This window comes from Cheilinus undulatus, linkage group 7 (genome assembly GCF_018320785.1).
Source record: "Cheilinus undulatus linkage group 7, ASM1832078v1, whole genome shotgun sequence".
Classification (NCBI taxonomy): Eukaryota; Metazoa; Chordata; class Actinopteri; order Labriformes; family Labridae; genus Cheilinus; species Cheilinus undulatus.
Window position 1 is genome coordinate 37,676,823 of NC_054871.1, and position 18,575 is coordinate 37,695,397.

General features: G+C 37.7%; 1 protein-coding gene across 1 annotated transcript; it reads left to right on the forward strand.

The window, feature by feature from the left end:
- The first annotated feature begins 1,627 nt into the window (after nt 1-1,627).
- On the forward strand, nt 1,628-18,287 carry uhmk1 (U2AF homology motif (UHM) kinase 1). Its single transcript, XM_041791848.1, has 9 exons — nt 1,628-2,401; nt 4,192-4,321; nt 4,581-4,767; nt 7,280-7,477; nt 8,946-9,040; nt 9,158-9,234; nt 10,482-10,580; nt 11,041-11,129; nt 12,794-18,287. Exons 1-9 carry the CDS (start codon nt 2,095-2,097, stop codon nt 12,938-12,940), a joined length of 1,329 nt encoding a protein of 442 aa, XP_041647782.1. The 5' UTR covers nt 1,628-2,094; the 3' UTR covers nt 12,941-18,287.
- The last annotated feature ends 288 nt before the right edge of the window (nt 18,288-18,575 follow it).

The following is an 18,575-nucleotide window of genomic DNA, read 5'->3' on the forward strand; positions in this document are numbered from 1 at the left end:
TGTATAAACTTCAAATCCCGCAAATTGAATATAGTAAAGTTTGTAAAGCAATACCAAATGGAATCTTACAACTCCTAAAATAACCTCTCAATTTAATAATCACATACAGAAAATTCAGAACCAATTATACATTGGAGAGATCGATAGTATGAAAAAACTTGCACTAATAAATACATCAGAAACCTCATCCAACCTATAAAAAGGCCAATAACTACTTCACAATGGAACTCATCATACAGAGAAATAAACTGGAGCAGGGCGTGGCTGGTTGGTGAGAAGCTCTGCATCTACAATAAAATCAAAGAAGTCTCCTTTAAAATCTTACACAACATATACCCTGCAAAAAAAAAAAAAACAATAGAGAGATTCAAATTAGATATAGATTAAAAATGTGACATCTGCCAAACGGAACAAGAAACCATTAGCCACCTGTTTTATCACTGCACCTACAGTAACAACCTCTGGTCTCATATACAGAAACTCATCCATAACAAAACAGGTCATGTGATCAGTCTTCAGGAGAGTGACATCATCCTTTATTTTGAAAATACAACAATTCCCACAGACCTTTCCCTCCTGATACAGACTCTAATCATGCTGGCCAAATACCCTATACATAAAGCAAAATGGACACAGACAAAACCAAATGGACATCATTTTGAAAACGAGATACACCAATACTCCAATACTATAAAATATGTTAAAAACAAAAGCTGTAAAACTGCATCACTCATTCTGCCAATACTTCAAAACTGTAAACCGCTAAATGTTGCCCTGCTGCCCTCTTTTTGTTGTTGTTGTTGTTGTTTGTTTGTTTTTGTTTGTTTTTGATTTTGTTTTGTTCTGCTTTTTGTGTATAATTTTCTCTTTTTTCTGTCTTCTGCTTCACTGACTTTATCTGTATAGATGTACACTTTTGGATCTATAATCTCATGTGACATATGTTGCACTTTTACTTAATGTGTTGTTACTGTTAACTTGTGTTCAATTAAAAAAAAAAAAAAAAAAAAACTTCCATCAGTGCCATTTTCAGCCAACAGGGCTAATATATGCTGACCTCAAAGTACATCTGTGGAATTCCTCCAAATTGCCTCTCAGCTTCTCAAAAATACACTTTTTGGTCTTTGAAGTGGGTTCTCTTTACATTGGAACCCATAACCATCCATGGTTTATATCTTTTAAGGTATTTACACATAATTTATCAATGTATATAAATTCAGAATTTAATATTTGAATGTGAGGACATTTTTTGTTTTGGATAGAGGCATTAATGATATACCCACACCACAAATCAGGTTATACTTCACCTTACTCTACCCCAGTAAAATACGTAAACTCAAAAACTCAGCTCTCATGCTGACAAATGACTTAGGTTTTCTTTTTTTTTAAGTCAACATGATGAACGATTTTTTAAGGGCTAAAGGTCGTTTTTCAGTTAACTTGGCTACAATACAAAGTGTTGTTGATGTTTTGGGTAACTGGCGATCAACTGAATATCTAACCGAACATGAAATTTAAAAACAATTTGATATTTTTTAATGGAAGCGCTTATGAGGACCCTCCTAACCGACAGGGGGCAGCCTACAGGATAAGTTAGGCTGTAAACATACAGGGAGGAGCGCTGAAACGGAAGTGAGATCGATATCAACAACCTAGGTTACAAGTTAGTGAAAACTTTACTTCACTCGAAAGCGAAAAGCTTCCCAAGTTTCAAAGAAGATTAAAACAATGCCGTGAGATTTACTGGTACGTTATGGGTGAGGCATTTTTCCAGCGTGTCGTCGAAGTGGAGTGTTATCTGCTCGAACTCAGAGGCTAGTTTAGCAGCCGAAGCAGCTAAGTTGGCTAACTTTTGTCAGCTGACTTATGTGAATTCATTTTGTCAGTAGCAGTATGTAAACAGTAGACTAATATGCACAGGCGTAGCTCTGCGTTTGCATTTAACAAGGTTGCAGGTGTAGCTTGGTTGTATGCTCGCTGTCGTTGACACGTCCAGGAAGTTTTTATGCGGCACTGACAGAGCAGTGCAGTTTGCAATGGTGCTGCAGCTGCTCCCACCTGTCAACTAGCTGGCCCCTCTCCTCCTCTTCTCCTATGGCTCACTGCGGCTCCTCCGAGCCGAACGCTAAGGTACAGACTCCCCGTCCTGCGGAAAGCATCGCGTCCTCGCAGGGCAGCGTCGACCAGAGCATGAAGCCGGTATTGTTCGAGATCTTCGGCGAGATGTGGACCGTCGAGTCCAGGCTTGGCCAGGGAGTCTCGGCCTCGGTGTACAGGGTCAGCTCTGGCAGAGCCACCACTGCTGCTGTCAAGGAGTTTCAGGCAGACACTCAGGGAGGAGACTACGGGTATCACAAGGAGAGGACCGTGCTGGAAGACATCCAGGGACACAAAAACATAGGTAACCACATCACGTTTGATTACTGCTCTGATGTAGTCACTGTAGACCGACATAGCCTTATTTGTTTGTTATTATGTCGGCACACAGAATTTAATCGAATTAAGTCACTTGTCTTTGATGGCATACATGGGAGAACTTTAACTTTGTCAGCTATAAAATCTCCACTTAAAAACCAATGAAATAGGATCTTATTTCAGTGAAACATCGTGCTTTAAGTTTCTAGTTTGGCTATTCTGCACATTAGTAATTCTTTGCATTAGTTAGTAGTAGGGCTGGACATTAACTCATTTGCCTTCCTGCCATAGCTGCTAGTGGATTCAAAAACCTACCAGCTGCTCATTTTTTGTACAAACATTGTAGTTTTACAAGCAGCAAAATGTATTGAGGCATAATGATTTAATGAAGGCTAGGTTTATAGTATTGAAGTCACAGATGAGGACGAAATCATGGAAAATTTTCTTTTTTAAAGTATATTCAAAGTGCTGTTAATTAAACAGAGCAAGAATTTTCAACACAGCTTTTCCAAACATCATAGTTTTATTTTTGATGCTTACATTATTTTACTTTGCACACAGAAACAAAATTATTTCACAAGAAAAACAAAAACTACCAGGGTCTAAATTATTTGCTACCTGATGCTAGTAATCAGTTGTGTCTCCGCATTCATTTGTTTTAGTTTTCAAACGGTCTGAGACACTTAGAAGACAAAGTGCTTCTAATTTTTAAGCTGGTTATAGTCTCCATTGCCACCAGGCACTCAAATTTAGATTTAACTGAAATAATCCCCAACTGAGAAAAAGATTATCAAATTATTGTTATGAGCTTTTCTTTTGTTCTTCTGCCTGCTTCTGCACTTTTTAATCCCTGTAAACTACCACTTTGTAAACTTTACAAATAAGTTATTATATTAGGCGAGTTACCACGATCATAAAGATTATCCTGGAAAGTGCAAGTGTTAGTTTGTTGTTACGTGATAATGCTCTTTCTACATATCTCATGTTTAACAATGGCAGGATGTTTTAAGAACTATTTAGACATGTACAGGACAAGATCAGCAATGAGCAGATGTACCATTTTCTTTACAGCGCTCCCCAAAATAAACACAAACTACATGCTTGTCACAGTAATGTTAATCATAAGTAGGTGAGCGTGTAGGTCTGTTTGGCTCTTCTCTTAAAGTAAGAAAGTATAAGAAGATTGCTGAGATTCAGAAAAAGCTGTTTATTGTTGCAAAATCAGTCTGTTGTGTCACTTCTGTTTACCCGCCACAGTGGCTGGTAGGTTGAGCGGATTCACCCGATGCTGCTAAAAAAAATGCCAACATTTGGCTCTTGGCTGGTGCTGATTTCCCACCCCTGTTTGAAAGCATGCTCAAGTTGTGTTTTTTTTTGTTGTTGTTTTTTTTTTTTGCTGATATTTAAAGATTAATTTAAGCTGATACTGATATTTGAGACCTAAAGATCAGCCCTTTTTAAGTTTAATGATGAGCAAAGAAACAAACTGCAACTGACACAGGCCTTTTTATCTAGCATAGTCTTCAGAAACCCATTGGACCATATATGGTCCATATTTACAGTGGATATATGCTGATATTTACTGCCAATATAAATATATCTGTTGTAAATATGGGCAAAAAATGTCATACCTACCAATATTTTGAGTTGCTTTTGTAAGCTCTTATGTGCTGAGATCAGGTTAATAATATTGTGCACCCCTAATTGTCCTAAAATTCAGCATTTGTTTTCATATGGAGAATAAAATGTACGCTGACAGATACATTCTCCCCTCAGTCACTCTGTATGGGGTGTTCACCAACCACAGCTGTATGGGTGTTGCTACCCGCTGCCTTCTTCTGGAGCTCCTGGATGTCAGTGTGTCTGAGCTGTTGGTGAGAGGAAGCAGTGGCACTCAGGGTGGTAGGTAAGTGAAATTCTGACTCTTTTTAATCACGCAGTATGACTCTGTTGTTAGTATAAAGGTAATTCTTTTATCTACCCACATTGATAGAGAAGTATTATTCACCAGAATAATACTGCCAGGAAACGGTCAAAACTCTGTATATATAATTCATTTGGCCACGTAAAAAAAACGTAAATAGAACAAGACCTTAAATGGATATTAGTAAACATCTGCAGAACAGCTGGAGCTTCTTAGAAATAAGTGTGGTATTTTTTGGCAGATCACAGCAGGGTCACTCTATGTGGCTAGTCCAGCATTGTGCCAGAGACATCCTGGAGGCCCTCGCCTTCCTTCACAGAGAGGGCTACGTCCATGCTGACCTCAAGCCACGCAACATCCTCTGGAGCGCTGATGATGAGTGCTTCAAGTTAATTGACTTTGGCCTCAGCTTTAAAGAGGGAAACCAGGTGGGTGTATGCAAATATTTGTAGGTCACTGGAAGCTGACTGTGGTATTTCTAAGTCTGTTTTCACACTGGCACTCATTAAAACTTCAAGCACTTTGCTCTGAAATCTTCCTGAATTGCTTGTTAACCCATGGACCTCACTGGAGGGGACTTTCCCTGTTAGACAGGGAGGGGGCTTAAGAGGCATGACATGACAAAAAAGGAATCGGAGGAAATGGGGGATGAAGCAGCAAGAGTGTGATGCTCTGATGAAAGTTTTCACCTTGATGGAAAGAGTGGTTTTATGCACTTCAAATAAAAGATAGGTGTTGGGCAATTCTAAGACCCAAGCAGGAAAAAAAAGAGGTATGCCCACACGTTTGTTCAGTAATACAAAAAAGTGTATAAAACCTCAACACTTATGCCAGTCTTCTCCAGGTGGTATTTTTCTGTTACATTCTATAAAAACATTATTTGCCCCATTTTAATTTCTTATTTTTCGCAGAATTGTCAGACTTAAATAAGTCATATCATTGATAAAATTGGTATTAGACAAAGATAACCTGAGCAAATACAAAATGCAGTTTTTAAATGATGATTTCATATATTAAGGGAAAAAGCCACCCAAACCAACCTTGTCCTGTGTGAAAAAGTAATTGCCCCCGTGGTTAAATCATGAATCAACTGTGACTTACCACATTTCTTGGAAAGCTGAGTTCAATTTCACTAGCTACAGACCTGAGTAGACCTGATTTCTGCCAGACATGTTAAATCAAGAAATCTCTTAAATAGAAACTGTCAGACAAAGTGAAGTAGGCTAAATGATCTCAAGAACCAACACACTCATGGCTGCTATCAAAAATTCCAGAACTGATGAGAAAGTCATTGACATCCATCAGTCTGGAAAGGGTTAGAAAGACATTTCTAAGGATTTGGGACTCCAGTGAACCACAATGAGTGCTATTATCCACAAATGGAGAAAACTTGGAACAGTGGGGATCCTCCTCAGGTGTGGCTGGCCTACCAAAATTACTCCAAGAACAAATCCACAACTCATCCAGGAGGTCACAAAAGAACCCAGAACAAGATGTAAAGACCCCTGCAGACCTCACTTGACTTGGTTAAGGTCAGTGTTCGTGATTCAACTATAGGAGACTGGTTAAAGCCTGTTACATCTCGAGTTAACTGAAAACAGCATTTCTTAAAAAGAACATCAAGCCAACAGTCAAGCATGATGAAAATTACTTTTTTCACATAGGGCCAGGTAGGTTTGTACGACAGAGTATTAGGGCCACACTGAGAAAAAAAATTTGATTATTATTATTGTTATTTTTTTTTTTTGACATTACAAGAATAAAGTCATAATATTACGAGAATAAAGTCGTAATATTACGAGAAAAAAGTCTTAATTTTACTAGAATAAAGTCGTAATATTACGAGAATAAAGTCGTAATATTACAGGAAAAAAGTCATAATATTACGAGAAAAAAGTCGGAATATTACGAGAATAAAGTTGTAATTTTACAAGAAAAAAGTCATAATTTTACGAGAATAAAATCGTAATATTACAAGAATAAAGTTGAATAATGAATAAAATATTACAATAAAGAGAGTCTGCCACGGCACCGCCTCCGTTAAAATGAGCAATGTTGAGCATCTTGTGAAGCTACTTTAGTATCGGTTTCACAAATAAGGAAATACTTCATCTTTTGGCACATCAGCATAAAATTATTATCAGAATCAGGACAATACTCCGCTGTAGATCCGTGGTGCCGCAGTCGTAACATTACGACTTTAATCTCGTAATATTACGACTTTTTTTTCGTAATATTATGACTTTAATCTTGTAATGTTACGACTTTTGTCTCGTAATATTACAACTTTATTCTTGTAATATTACGACTTTATTCTCGTAATATTACAACTTTATTCTCGTAATATTACGACTTTATTCTCGTAATATTACAACTTTAATCTCGTAATATTACGACTTTGTTCTCGTAATATTACAGATTTATTCTGGTAATGTCAAAAAAAATTTTTAAACTCTTTTTTTTTTTTTTTTTTCCCCTCTTCATGTTTGGATGTTTTTTCCCTTGATAAATGACATCATCATTTAAGAACTGCATTTGTGTTGACTCAGTTTATCTTTTACTAATATGATTTAATTGATGATCTGAAACATTTAAGTGTGACAAATATGCAAAAAAAGAAATCAAGAAGAAGGCAAACACTTTCTCACATCACTATACTATCAGCTGAAGAAGAATTCTGGTTGTATTGTTGTGGTTAATACTTTTTTTTGTACTGAACAAGTGTATATGCCTGAACATATAGTCAAAGTGGAGAAAACCTACTGGTAAAGAGAAACTTAATGAAGCAGTGTCATATAATAAATCATATTGCATTGGTATAAATCTGTGCATTTGCGTTTGCACATGTAGCTCATCTTGAAAATTTCAGGACTACTTTTTTTAAGAGTTTTATACAAGTGTGAAAGAACTCTAACTCTCTGCCCATTTCACCTCCTCCAGGATGTCAAGTACATTCAAACAGACGGCTACCGAGCTCCAGAGGCTGAGCTTCAGAACAACCTTGCTCAGGCCGGTGTAGAGGTGGAGGGGGACTCTGGCTGCACGTCTGCAATTGACATGTGGAGCCTCGGTATTATCCTGTTGGAGATGTTCTCAGGAATCAAACTTAAAGACACTGTCCGCTCAAAGGAGTGGAAGGTATGACAAAGATTTTCTCAGGGTAGACTCATGATAAAGTTTAACAAATCAGGCGAGCAGAGAAAATTGACAGAATAGTTCCATTATAGCACAAAAGCTTGATCCATGTTTTTTAAAACCAAATTACTGTCTTAATAAGAATAAAATATTTACCTCAACAGTAAGGTGACTTGGGATTTCCTACAGTAAAACCTTTTGTAGAATATTCTTCTTTAGCTGCATTTTCACCAGGTGGTTCAGTTTGACTGAGTGCCATCTGGTATGGTTCAGTACGCTAAACCCCAAAATAGTTTGCCTTTCCACAGACACCTGTACCCTCACTTGATGTGAGGACTGTAGAGGGTATGCATGCGATGTCACAGACAGTGCGAGTCTCTGCTGTTACAGGCACTGAGTGGCAGAAAGCATGAGCTGGTTACAGAAAATAGTTTAGATCCTCAGCTGATGGAATGTTTATAGAAATGTCTGGAGCCGTAACGGTGCGTTACTAACGACACAAGATGAAGTTTGGCTACTGTAGTAGACTAGAGCCCTGCGCTGGACTCTTTTTCTTAGTCCTGCTCCCGCTGGATTTCTAACTTTTACTGCCCTGCTCATGCAGTGCATGCCATCCAATCCCACCTACACCAGCAACAGGTCTGTACATCCCATCTGCATCCCGCACAGATTCTGCCAATCCATGTTTACTATTCAGAATAATAGACAGTGTGTTTGATTAAAGGAATGGCAATATTAATGTGTTCACAGAAACAAAGTTTCCTGATTTTAGGAAAATTCTAAAGAACAACTGCAACACTCAGATTTCATAGAAAATCTGTAGATATTTATGATTTTGTTATGGCACCATTTTCCAACCAGTACACCAAAGAAGTCTTCTTAGAGGTATCAAGGACAATTTGAGCAATGATCTTAAGCTTTGTAATTACAAAACTTCTACATTTATTCAAATTTCATATCCATCACTGATGAACCAGGCTGATGTGTGTCAACGTCCACAGTCCAGGGAACAGTATGGATCTTGGTTGAGTCCAGAATTTAAGTAGAAATTAGTCTGTTTTTCTCCCATTTTCACTCACTCCATATAGAGCAGACAGCCATGTTTTGTCACTCAGACCGTCTGAGCAGTTGTTTCTCACACTTAAAGTGACATCAGTGCATATCCCTATTGTGTGTGTAGCTCCACCTCTTTGGACCAGGTAGGGAAGCAAACACGTACTGTGCTGTACCAAAGTGAAGAGGATTGCTTGGTGAAAATGGCCCATTAGTCTGAGTTTGAAATCTTGCAGAATAGTTTTCTGTTTTAAGTTGCAAAGTAAAGGGAACAATAGTTTCTACAGAACTCGTGAAAAGTCAGAGAAACAACTTCACGCAATATAGAAGTTTCACAAGTTCTGAATCAGCTGTGAGCAAAACCAAAAGACAGAAAAACATCATCAAACTAAAGAATAACTGTTCTCTTCTCATTCAGGATAACTGTGCTGCCATTGTAGACCATATTTTTGCAAGCAACAGTCTGATGTACCCTGCCATCCCCGTCTATCACCTCAGAGACCTTATCAAAAGGTACAGTGTCAAACAGAGCTGTGAAACTCACATGCTTTTGTATGACCACACTTTTCTATGTTGTTTTGTTTATTTGACTTTAGTTATATTTAACTTTTTGTTACTCTGTATGTGCAGCATGCTTCTCAACAACCCAAAGCAAAGATGCACAGCTGAAACTGCCCTGCTGAGCCCATTCTTCAGTATCCCCTTTGGTAAATATTTGAAGTGTTTGTCAAGATACATTTTTTTGAGTATATACAACATCCATCTAAACCAAGCACCAAAAGTAAGGAAATTAGTGTTTAGTAGATGATTTTCTCTGTTGTAACAATGCTTCTTATCAGTACATCTTAAACTATTGGAAAGCCTCTTTTTCCCTTTTAAATGGTGCCACATTCGTAGGGAACATGCTTTTGTGGGACGAGCAGCAGAGCTGAGCATGTGGGTTGCACCCATGAAAAATTTGCCAGTGACTTTCTGCCTTTTACTCTTGTTTGGTGTTTGGAGGGTCTGATGATTGAAGTCGGAACAAACAAGACATATTGGCAATTTAACAATTTATTCATTTAACAAACAGAAGCCTCAGTAGCTTGTGGAAGAACCATACACAGCCACAACAGCCTGGCACCTCCTCCTCATGCTGGTCACTAGCCTGGTCACACACTGCTGTGGGATGGCATCCCATTCTTCAACCAGCATTTGTCGCAAGTCAGCCAACGTGGTTGTGTTGGTAACTCTGGCATGAACAGCACGCCCCAGCTGATCCCATAAGCATTCAGTGGGGTTTAGGTAAGGACTGCTGGCAGGCCATTCCATCCTCTCCACTCCCAAATTCTGGAGTTAGTCTCTGATAAACCCCGCTCTGTGGGGGCAAGCTTTGTCATCTTGGAGGAGTTTTGTTCCAGACTGTGGAGATATGGGATTTCCACTGGTTGCAGAGTCTCATCTCAATATCTCCCTGCATTGAGGTTCCAATGATGACAAGCCTTGTTTTTCTAGTGAGAGAGGCCATCACACTGCCTCCACCAAAAGATGTAACTCCATCCGTGCAGAAATCAGCATTGCATTCAGTGTCTTCTCCACACATTGACCCTGTGATCCAACTGCCGTAGGCAGAATCAGGCCTCATCACTGAACATAACAGGTGCCAATCAGGCACCTGATTGTCAAAACAAGAGTCAATAGTAACAGCAGAATTCGCTTTTTGGCATTGGCAGAGAAGATTTGGCACATTTGTCAATGGTGCAGCCCACATACCAGCTCTGCTGCTCATCCCACAAATGAAAGTTCCTTACAAATGTGGCCCGATTTAAAAGGGAACTAAACAGGCTTTCCAACGGTATAAGAGTTAATGCAAAGAAACATTGTTACAAAGAAGAAATACTCCACCAAACACAAATTTCCTTACTTTCTTCTTGGTTTATACGAAAACATGTATGTGTGTATTTGTGTGTGTCAGCTCCTCACATTGAGGACCTCGTCCTGCTGCCTTCTCCTGTCCTGCGTCTGCTAAACCTGATAGATGACAGCCATCTGCACAACGAGGAAGAGTATGAAGGTATCTATTCAAATTAGTAGTTACTTTTTCATAAAAGTAATCCATTACTGGAAAAATTGAGTTCTCCTCTTTCCCTTTCTTTGTCAAAAAAATGAAATCAAAGCATCTGCACAGTTTCTGTTTCTCTTTTACTTGTTGGCAGGTTTCTGCATAGCTGACAAAGTTAGACCTACAGTTTAGTCAGTATACATGCAGAGCTAGCTGATTAAACCAGTGACATGGCAGATGGCAGGAGGGGGCAAGAACAACATAAATAAAAAATAAGTTTAAGAGCCTATGCTGTATTGTAAAAGGGTTCTACTGAACCACTTTTTTCAGTATGTAACACGGTATCACAGAAAGTTACTTTTTAATTGCAGTTATCTTGTCATGTTAGAAGTTACTTTTAAAAGTAACATCTCCTAACACTGCTACAAGTGTACCAGCTTTTAAATAAGTGAACTGTCATTATTTTGTGCAGACATCCTGGAGGACATGAAAGAGGAATGCCAGAAGTACGGCTCAGTGGTTTCTCTGCTCATCCCCAAGGAGAATCCGGGGAAAGGACAGGTAAGACTGAATCACGGTGTCCTATCACAAGCAAGCATTGCCAACAAAATCACCTTCTGTACGTTGATTCTGTCGTAGCAACCTGACAGCCCACAAGGGATGTGGCATGATGCAGCACATTTTCCCTCCCTTGCCCTGTCCCTGGTTTCCTCTCCGTCACTCACCTTGAGATTGACAAGGAACAAGTTTTGAGGGAAATAAGAATCCATCAGGATTGTTGGACAGAAATATTTCCTATATTTTCTTTCACTTTTCTCACTCATTAGCCTCCATGTTGACTTGTGTCAACATGGAGGCTCACTGTCAAAGGCACTTCTGTTGGTCTGTATTCAAAATAAGAGGGCCGGATCACTGTTAGTTTGGCAACCCTTTTAAAATGTAGTCTTAGTCTTCAGATCAACTTTTGTTTGGTTTTAGTCACAGTTAAGTCATTTCTAATTTTAAAGCTTTAGTCTAGTTTTAGTTGATAAAAACTAAAAGACATTTTAGTTAATAAAGAATAATTACATATTAATCTTTATGTTCAGTCGAGGCATTATTTTCTTTGAAATAGTTTAAACAACCAAGTCTAAAAGTTGGACAGAAAATTGAAAAATAATTATTTAATGTCAAAGTGAAAACAGCTTTCTACAAAGTAATGCCAATTAAATATAATTTTGTAATGTAAAATAAGTGACTGCATAAATCTTCCCCACCTTTAAAGTGACTGACCTAATTCAACAGAAGTGCAGCTAATTGGTGTTTGTAGTCTCACAGTTAGTGAAATGGTGATCACCTGAGTGCAGGGAATGTGTCTCAAGTGATTGTAGCATAAAGACACCTGTGTCTGGAAGGTCCAGTCACTGGTTAATTAGTATTCCTGGCTGCCATTACACCATGAAGACAAAAGAACACTCCAGGCAACTCAGAGAAAAGGTTATTGAAAAGTGTAGGTCAGGGGATGTATACAAAAGACATTTATAAGGCACTGACCATCTCCTGGTCTTCAGTTAAATCCATCACCAAAAAATGAATGTGTGTAAGTCTGCCTAGATCAGGCCGTCCTCACAGACTGAGTGACTGTGCAAGAAGGAGAATAGTGAGAGAGGATACAAAGACGCCTATGGCTACTCTGAAAGCGTTACAAGTTTCAGCAGGTGAGATTAGAGAGACTCTGCATACAACAACTGTTGCCCAGGTTCTTCACCAGTCAAAGCTTTATAGGGGAGTAGCAAAGAGAAAGCCACTGTTGAAGAAAAAGCATCCAAATGTGCAAGCCTGACTGAGACCTATCCACACAGCCTCAGTGCTGTGATTGCAGCCAAAGATGCATCTAAATACTGACTTGAAGGAGGTGAATATCTATGCAGTGACTTATTTTACAATATACATTTTGTCTGAAAGCCAACATATATTGACCATGATTGATTTATAAAGTGAATCAAAGGATAAAACATCCAAAGGAGTGAACAATTTTTATAGACACTGTACCTGATGTGATTCACACCTGAAATTCCAAAACTTATTAGAATTAGATAGCTGCATATTTAATAGTATACATCTGCAATAATAAGAAGATACAAGGGAACTATGTGAAACTGAAAAATCACCCAAACTTATTGTGCACTTAGTGAATCATTGCCCCTCTCACTCACTCATCTACTTGTGCTTTGTGTGTCTCTCAGGTCTTTGTTGAGTATGCCAACTCCAGTGACTCCAAAGAGGCTCAGAGGCTGCTGACGGGCCGCACCTTTGATGGGAAGTTTGTTGTTGCCACTTTCTATCCTCTCAGCGCCTATAAAAGAGGTTACTTGTACCAAACTGTGCAGTGAAGTCCTAAAGCTTGAGTTTATACCTCTGCACTGTTTGCATGAAAAAAACTCAACTGCATAGAGCACCATAGGGGGGCTTGTCTTTTTCTCCCAATAGATATGCAGCTAATTTTGAGTTAATGCGTGTAGTAAAACTTGGGCATGTTATCCATGTAGTTTTCAAGAGCACATCCAGTGTTTCATGCAGAGTGTAAACTAAAGACTTTGATTCTGCTGCCTCCAGTCTGTGCATTACTCTTATCAATGCACAACCTTTTAGTGCTTTAAGGTAACCTACACCTTTATTATTTTAGAACTCTGAACAGAACTTTATAATCTGGCCTCCAGAGTTCACATTCAAACTACCATTTCACTGTCAGTTATTCACAGAATTTCACAGACTTCATTATAAGGATATTAAACCTTCCATTATTAGGGTTGCAAAGTAAAAGCCTTTGTTAAATAATAATGTTAGGAATGGGACTCATCCTTGAGGGCTAAATAGTTGCATCTCCTTGATAAAGTGTGAGTGAAACTCCAAATATCATCACTTGAATCAGGGATGTGATTATGAACATGTAGCATGATGACATTGATCTCCCAGCAGTCATGAGTGGGGAAAAACTTTTGTCAAATAAGAGTTTCCTGTGGCAGAATAATATTCTATCCTTGTTATATGAGTAATGTTCTTATGTTAATGTTCCTTATTTATATTAGTTGTGTAGATTTAAGTGATAAGTAACAATATGGTACAGCAGGATCTGCAGTTATCCTCTGCTGGCTCCTCAGGCAGGTTTCAGGGATGATGCCTTTAGTTGGTAGTCGTAACACACTAATTGACTCTCTGTTGTTACCGGAGCAGAGCTGAGGGCTTCTAATGTCCTGCCCAAGCCTTATGTTTTCTAACTTTTTGTTTGCAGAATGTCTAAGAGTGAGAGCATAATTATTGTTAGTTTCTATGCTCCCATTTACTTTGTGTTTGGTGTTTGACTGCAACACTGAAAGGGCACATAAAGACAATAACACTTTGAATACATGCTGAAAATGGGCAGATATATTAAAGATGTGTCATCAGAAAGTGATGCATGAATTGTTTGGAGTGCTTTATCCAGTAGGAAGAAGACTCTCTGAACAAACAACAAAATGAACAAATTAGCTTTAATTCTCTCTTATTTTTCTTACCAAGTTTATTTAACTCTGTGGAATATGAATTTGACTAAGCTGTGTATTGTTGTGTTTTCTTTTTGCAATTGCCAGTTTACACGCTTGAGTGTTCATCCGTCATGTAGGAATTTAAAGCCACTGTATGCAAAACATTTAGGGTGTTTGTCAGATATTACTAACAGCTCATGTTGTTGCTGTACAAAACAAAGGCAGTCGCGATTTGAGCTGGTGCAGTCTGTTTGTCTCCAAAGTCAGAGTTGTCAAATCCTTCATATAGTAGCTTTAAAGAGTGACTAGCAGGAGCTAAAGAGAGACTATGCAGCAGTTTGTGTACTGACCAGAGAGAAGTAGGGACATTTTATATAATTGTTGTGTTTGAACTGACTCTCTCGGTCTTTCAAAAAAATTTCTTGAGAAACTACAGCAATTAAATTTAAATATAGTGAGTTTAATGAATCAGCATAAATGTAATGAATTATGCAGTCTTGAAACGAATTAAATTGTGTGGTTCTTGAATGACTTTAAGACAGATTAACTGTAGAGTCGCGTGATTGTGTTTGATAGCAGCCCGAGAGCCAACCTGCTTGGCATTTACCGTATGAAAATATTTTTGGGCGTTTTGCCTTTATCTAACAGAGACGGCTGCAGAATGACAGGAAATGTTGAAGACAGACAGATGGAGAGAGAGATAGAGAGAGAGAGAGAGAGAGAGAGAGAGAGAGAGAGGGTGTGACATGCAGAGAAGAGGCCAGGTTGGACCTGTACTCAGGCCACTAGGAATGACTCTGCCTTAATGGTTGGCACTATGATAGGTGAGCAGCATGGATGTATTATTCAGATCTGGATACTTCACTCACTTCAAAAGTTTGTCAACATTATTGGCCTTTTTTTTTTGGTATGCAATTCTAGTTTCTCCCATTTATTCTGGATGAGTAGGACCTGATAATTTTAAAAGTTCAGCTTTGTCTTTGAAATTTTGAGCAAAAATGATTTCAAATCAGCACAATTATCTAACATCTCAAAGAAACCACCTAAAACTTCTGTGAAAAACTCTTAAACATATTTTCAAAGTTTCCCATAAAACTACCCCAAAATGTGTTAAAATACTCTTCAAATGTTTCAGTGAAACTTTATCATAAAGCCAAATTTTTTTTAAGATTTTCCCAAGGATTCCATATAAATTCCTGAAATTTCTCAAAAAGTAACCCAAAATCTTAACACAAATTCCCCCAAACAAATCCCCTAAAATTTCCATGAAATCTGAAACCTGAAATCTGACACCTTCTCTATCAATTCCTAATCAAATTCCCAAAATTAAAGAATAATTTCCCAAGTATTCTTGAGAATACCTCAAAGGTTCACAGTCAATTTCCCCCCAAAGTTCAACTTGAATTCCCAAAAATTACAAATTCAGAATTCCCTCTGAAAAACTTTAAATGAAACTCTAAAAAAATACAAAAAACCCAAAACTTCCCTGAAAATTCTTGCAAATTTCCAATTTATATTCCACCAAATTTCTCTGAAAATTGCTCAAATTTCATAGCAAATTCTCCCAGTATGTCAAGTGAATTACTCAAACTTAAGCGGACATTCCAGACATTTAACTCAAAAATCTACTAGTATAAATTAAAACTATGTTGTAGGACAGCCAAAATGTAATGTCCTCATGTACATGCAGTTTCTTAGGAGGTAATAGATTTCTCCATTAAAGTGTTGATTGAGCACCTTAACATGCATGCAATGAAATTAAGATCATTATGGAAACTATTGACATTACAAAGAAGTAACCGCAGAAATAACAACCTTTTTGGTAATGTGTGCCAGACTTGTACAATTCTCAACTCGTAAAGCATCAGGACTTATAATTTTCCTCCACATGAGCAATCGCAACCCAAGTTGAAAAAAAAAAAAAAATCAACCGCTGACACTAAGTTAAGGAAAAATGTCTGCATCTTAGGTGAAAGAATACCTGACTGAACAGAGAGAAGTACGGAAAAAAACAAACATATTTAAGTGGACAGAGTTGTAAGCATACATTTTATTTTACTACTACAGAAACTGAGAATTTAACTAAAACCAGTAGTAGTAGTCATTTCAGTGCTCAACTAAAAAAATGTTTCTTAATCATTAAGACATTTGAGAGAGAAAAACCTACCTGTTGTACTTTTAAAGTATTACTTGTTTTTATTTAAAACATGATAATAGAAATAAGAGGCATGGATACTTATTTATAAATTGACTTTAACGTGAAAGTTTTAAAAAATTAGAAAAACTGAATCAATTACTGTGATATGTGCTGTATCATTGTATCCCTACTGGACTGAATAGCTGCCCTCTTTTGGATCAGGTGTCCAGATCTAAATATTACATCAGGCTCAGTGTTTTTGCTGTGGAATATTTTTTTGTAGTAGAACTAGTCTTCTTTTTTCACTGGCATTTTTGTTCTTTTGTCTTTTCCTAATAAGACGTCAAAGATGTAGTACCCCCACCCTATCACAGATAAACATTAGGCAGTTTCTGCACAAGTGCCCTATGACATTCAAGATAGCTAACTAACCAAAATGCTGCTATAAAAACGGGTTGTGCTACACCAACATGCATTGCTTCCTTATGTAGCCTGAACCGTCTCATATGCCTTAGAGAGTAATCTCTTCCCAGCTGATGTAGTTCTGCTCAATGACAAAACTAACTGTTTGAGTGTCTTCGTAAAGATAAGTTCACATCTTAATCTGATTTATGGCTATTACAATTGATAATGACAATGTTGGATTTATTCTGCTGTTAATCACAGAGTTTGATAAAACTGATAGCATTAGACAAGGGAAGAAGGTCAGCAAAATGACTCAGTTTAGCTGCGATTTCAATCATGGATACTTAAGTTTACTATTGTTAGCTAACATGAGACAGCACACTGACAGTTTAATTATAAAGTCTGGTGTGTGGAGACTTCAAACAGGTTAACTCCTGTTGTAAGCACAAGTATGTAGTTCACCACTTTCTAAATGGCTAGCGTCTTTAGCGTACCTGAAAGATCTTCACAAGAAATGAGAAAATATTTGATATTCACGGATGTGCAAATCATCCTTTTCCTGTGACCAATTTACCAAATAATACGCGGTTCCCTCCTTGTTTAAAAAAGTATTTGAAATCTTGTAAATGATGGAGAGAAAGCTGTTGTGTGGTATTATATAAAAGCCTAAAAAAATGTATTTTTCTATAGATTTTATTGGTTTGTGCCTAGACTGTGAATTCCAAAGGTTCCACTCGACAGTGTAGCTGGCCTAAAAATCTTAGCAGTGCTGAATCATCAGTGGTACGTATGCTTGATTGTCAGTGTTGTTAGTTTGAAACCAATTACAAAAATGTGTTTAAATCTAAAGAACACATTTTCTTCCACAACTGATTGATATTTTTATAGTTTGTGAAAGAGCTGGTACAGAAAATGGATGTGTCCAGATATTCCTTTAGGGCCTTTGAAGTTTGTTTTGGTGTTTGAATTTTATTCAGAATATATTTCGCATAAGCGTTTCATTCTGTAGCTTGTAAAGCAAGGAGAGTTTGACACTGCTACAAGACGACACCCTCTTATTGTGAGACGACAGTGCATGATGACCAATAACTGTGTGAGTTGTGCTGCTGTTTACATACTAAGCAGATGTGTAAGTGTGTAGGGATGGGAATCAAGAACCGGTTCCAATCGGTTCAGTCTGTCGATATCATTTACGTTTAATCTTCACAATTCCCTAATCGATGCCTTACTTCAAGTTGCGGTCAGCACAAACAAGAACAGAGAAGTCGAGGAAGCAAACATCTTAGACCGTCACAAAAAGTGGTTTAATTTCTCAAAAAAAAAAAAAAAATGACACAATCAGCATGATGTACAATTTCTGTTTGACTGTAATTTCATGAAAGGCATGCATCTTTTGGCACAAGAGCTGTTAATTTTTTACAGGATTTCAGTTTACTTTTTATATGTCCAGGAATCTAGGTTCCAGAGACTGCGTTTATATTTATTTTAAGTTTTTATCTTTTACATGAAATTAGCAGTAGTGTTGTTTTCTAACTCAAGTTCACAGACTGAATGTCCAGAAAGCAGTTTGTTACCTCCGCCAAGGAGGTTATGTGATTGGCAGGGTTTGTTAGTTTGTTAGTTTGATTGTTAGCAACATAACTCAAAAAGTTATGGATGGATTTTGATGTAATTTCCAGGAAATGTCAGAAATGGCATAAGGAAAAACAGATTGGATTTTGGGAGTGATCCGGATCACTGTCTGGATACAGGAATGTTTTAAAGGATTCTTTACTATTGGGAGCTAGGGCTAATGGAGGAGGTCTGCGCTCTCTGAGTGCTTTTCTAGTTTTAACTGAGACATTTCCAATAAAAAGGAGAGTTTTGTACTTTGGCATGTTCTCCTCTCAAACACTTTATGTTTTACATTTTTAGTCATCGAAACTGTTTATTTTAGCCAGTAATAGAAGTGTGCTTGCCACT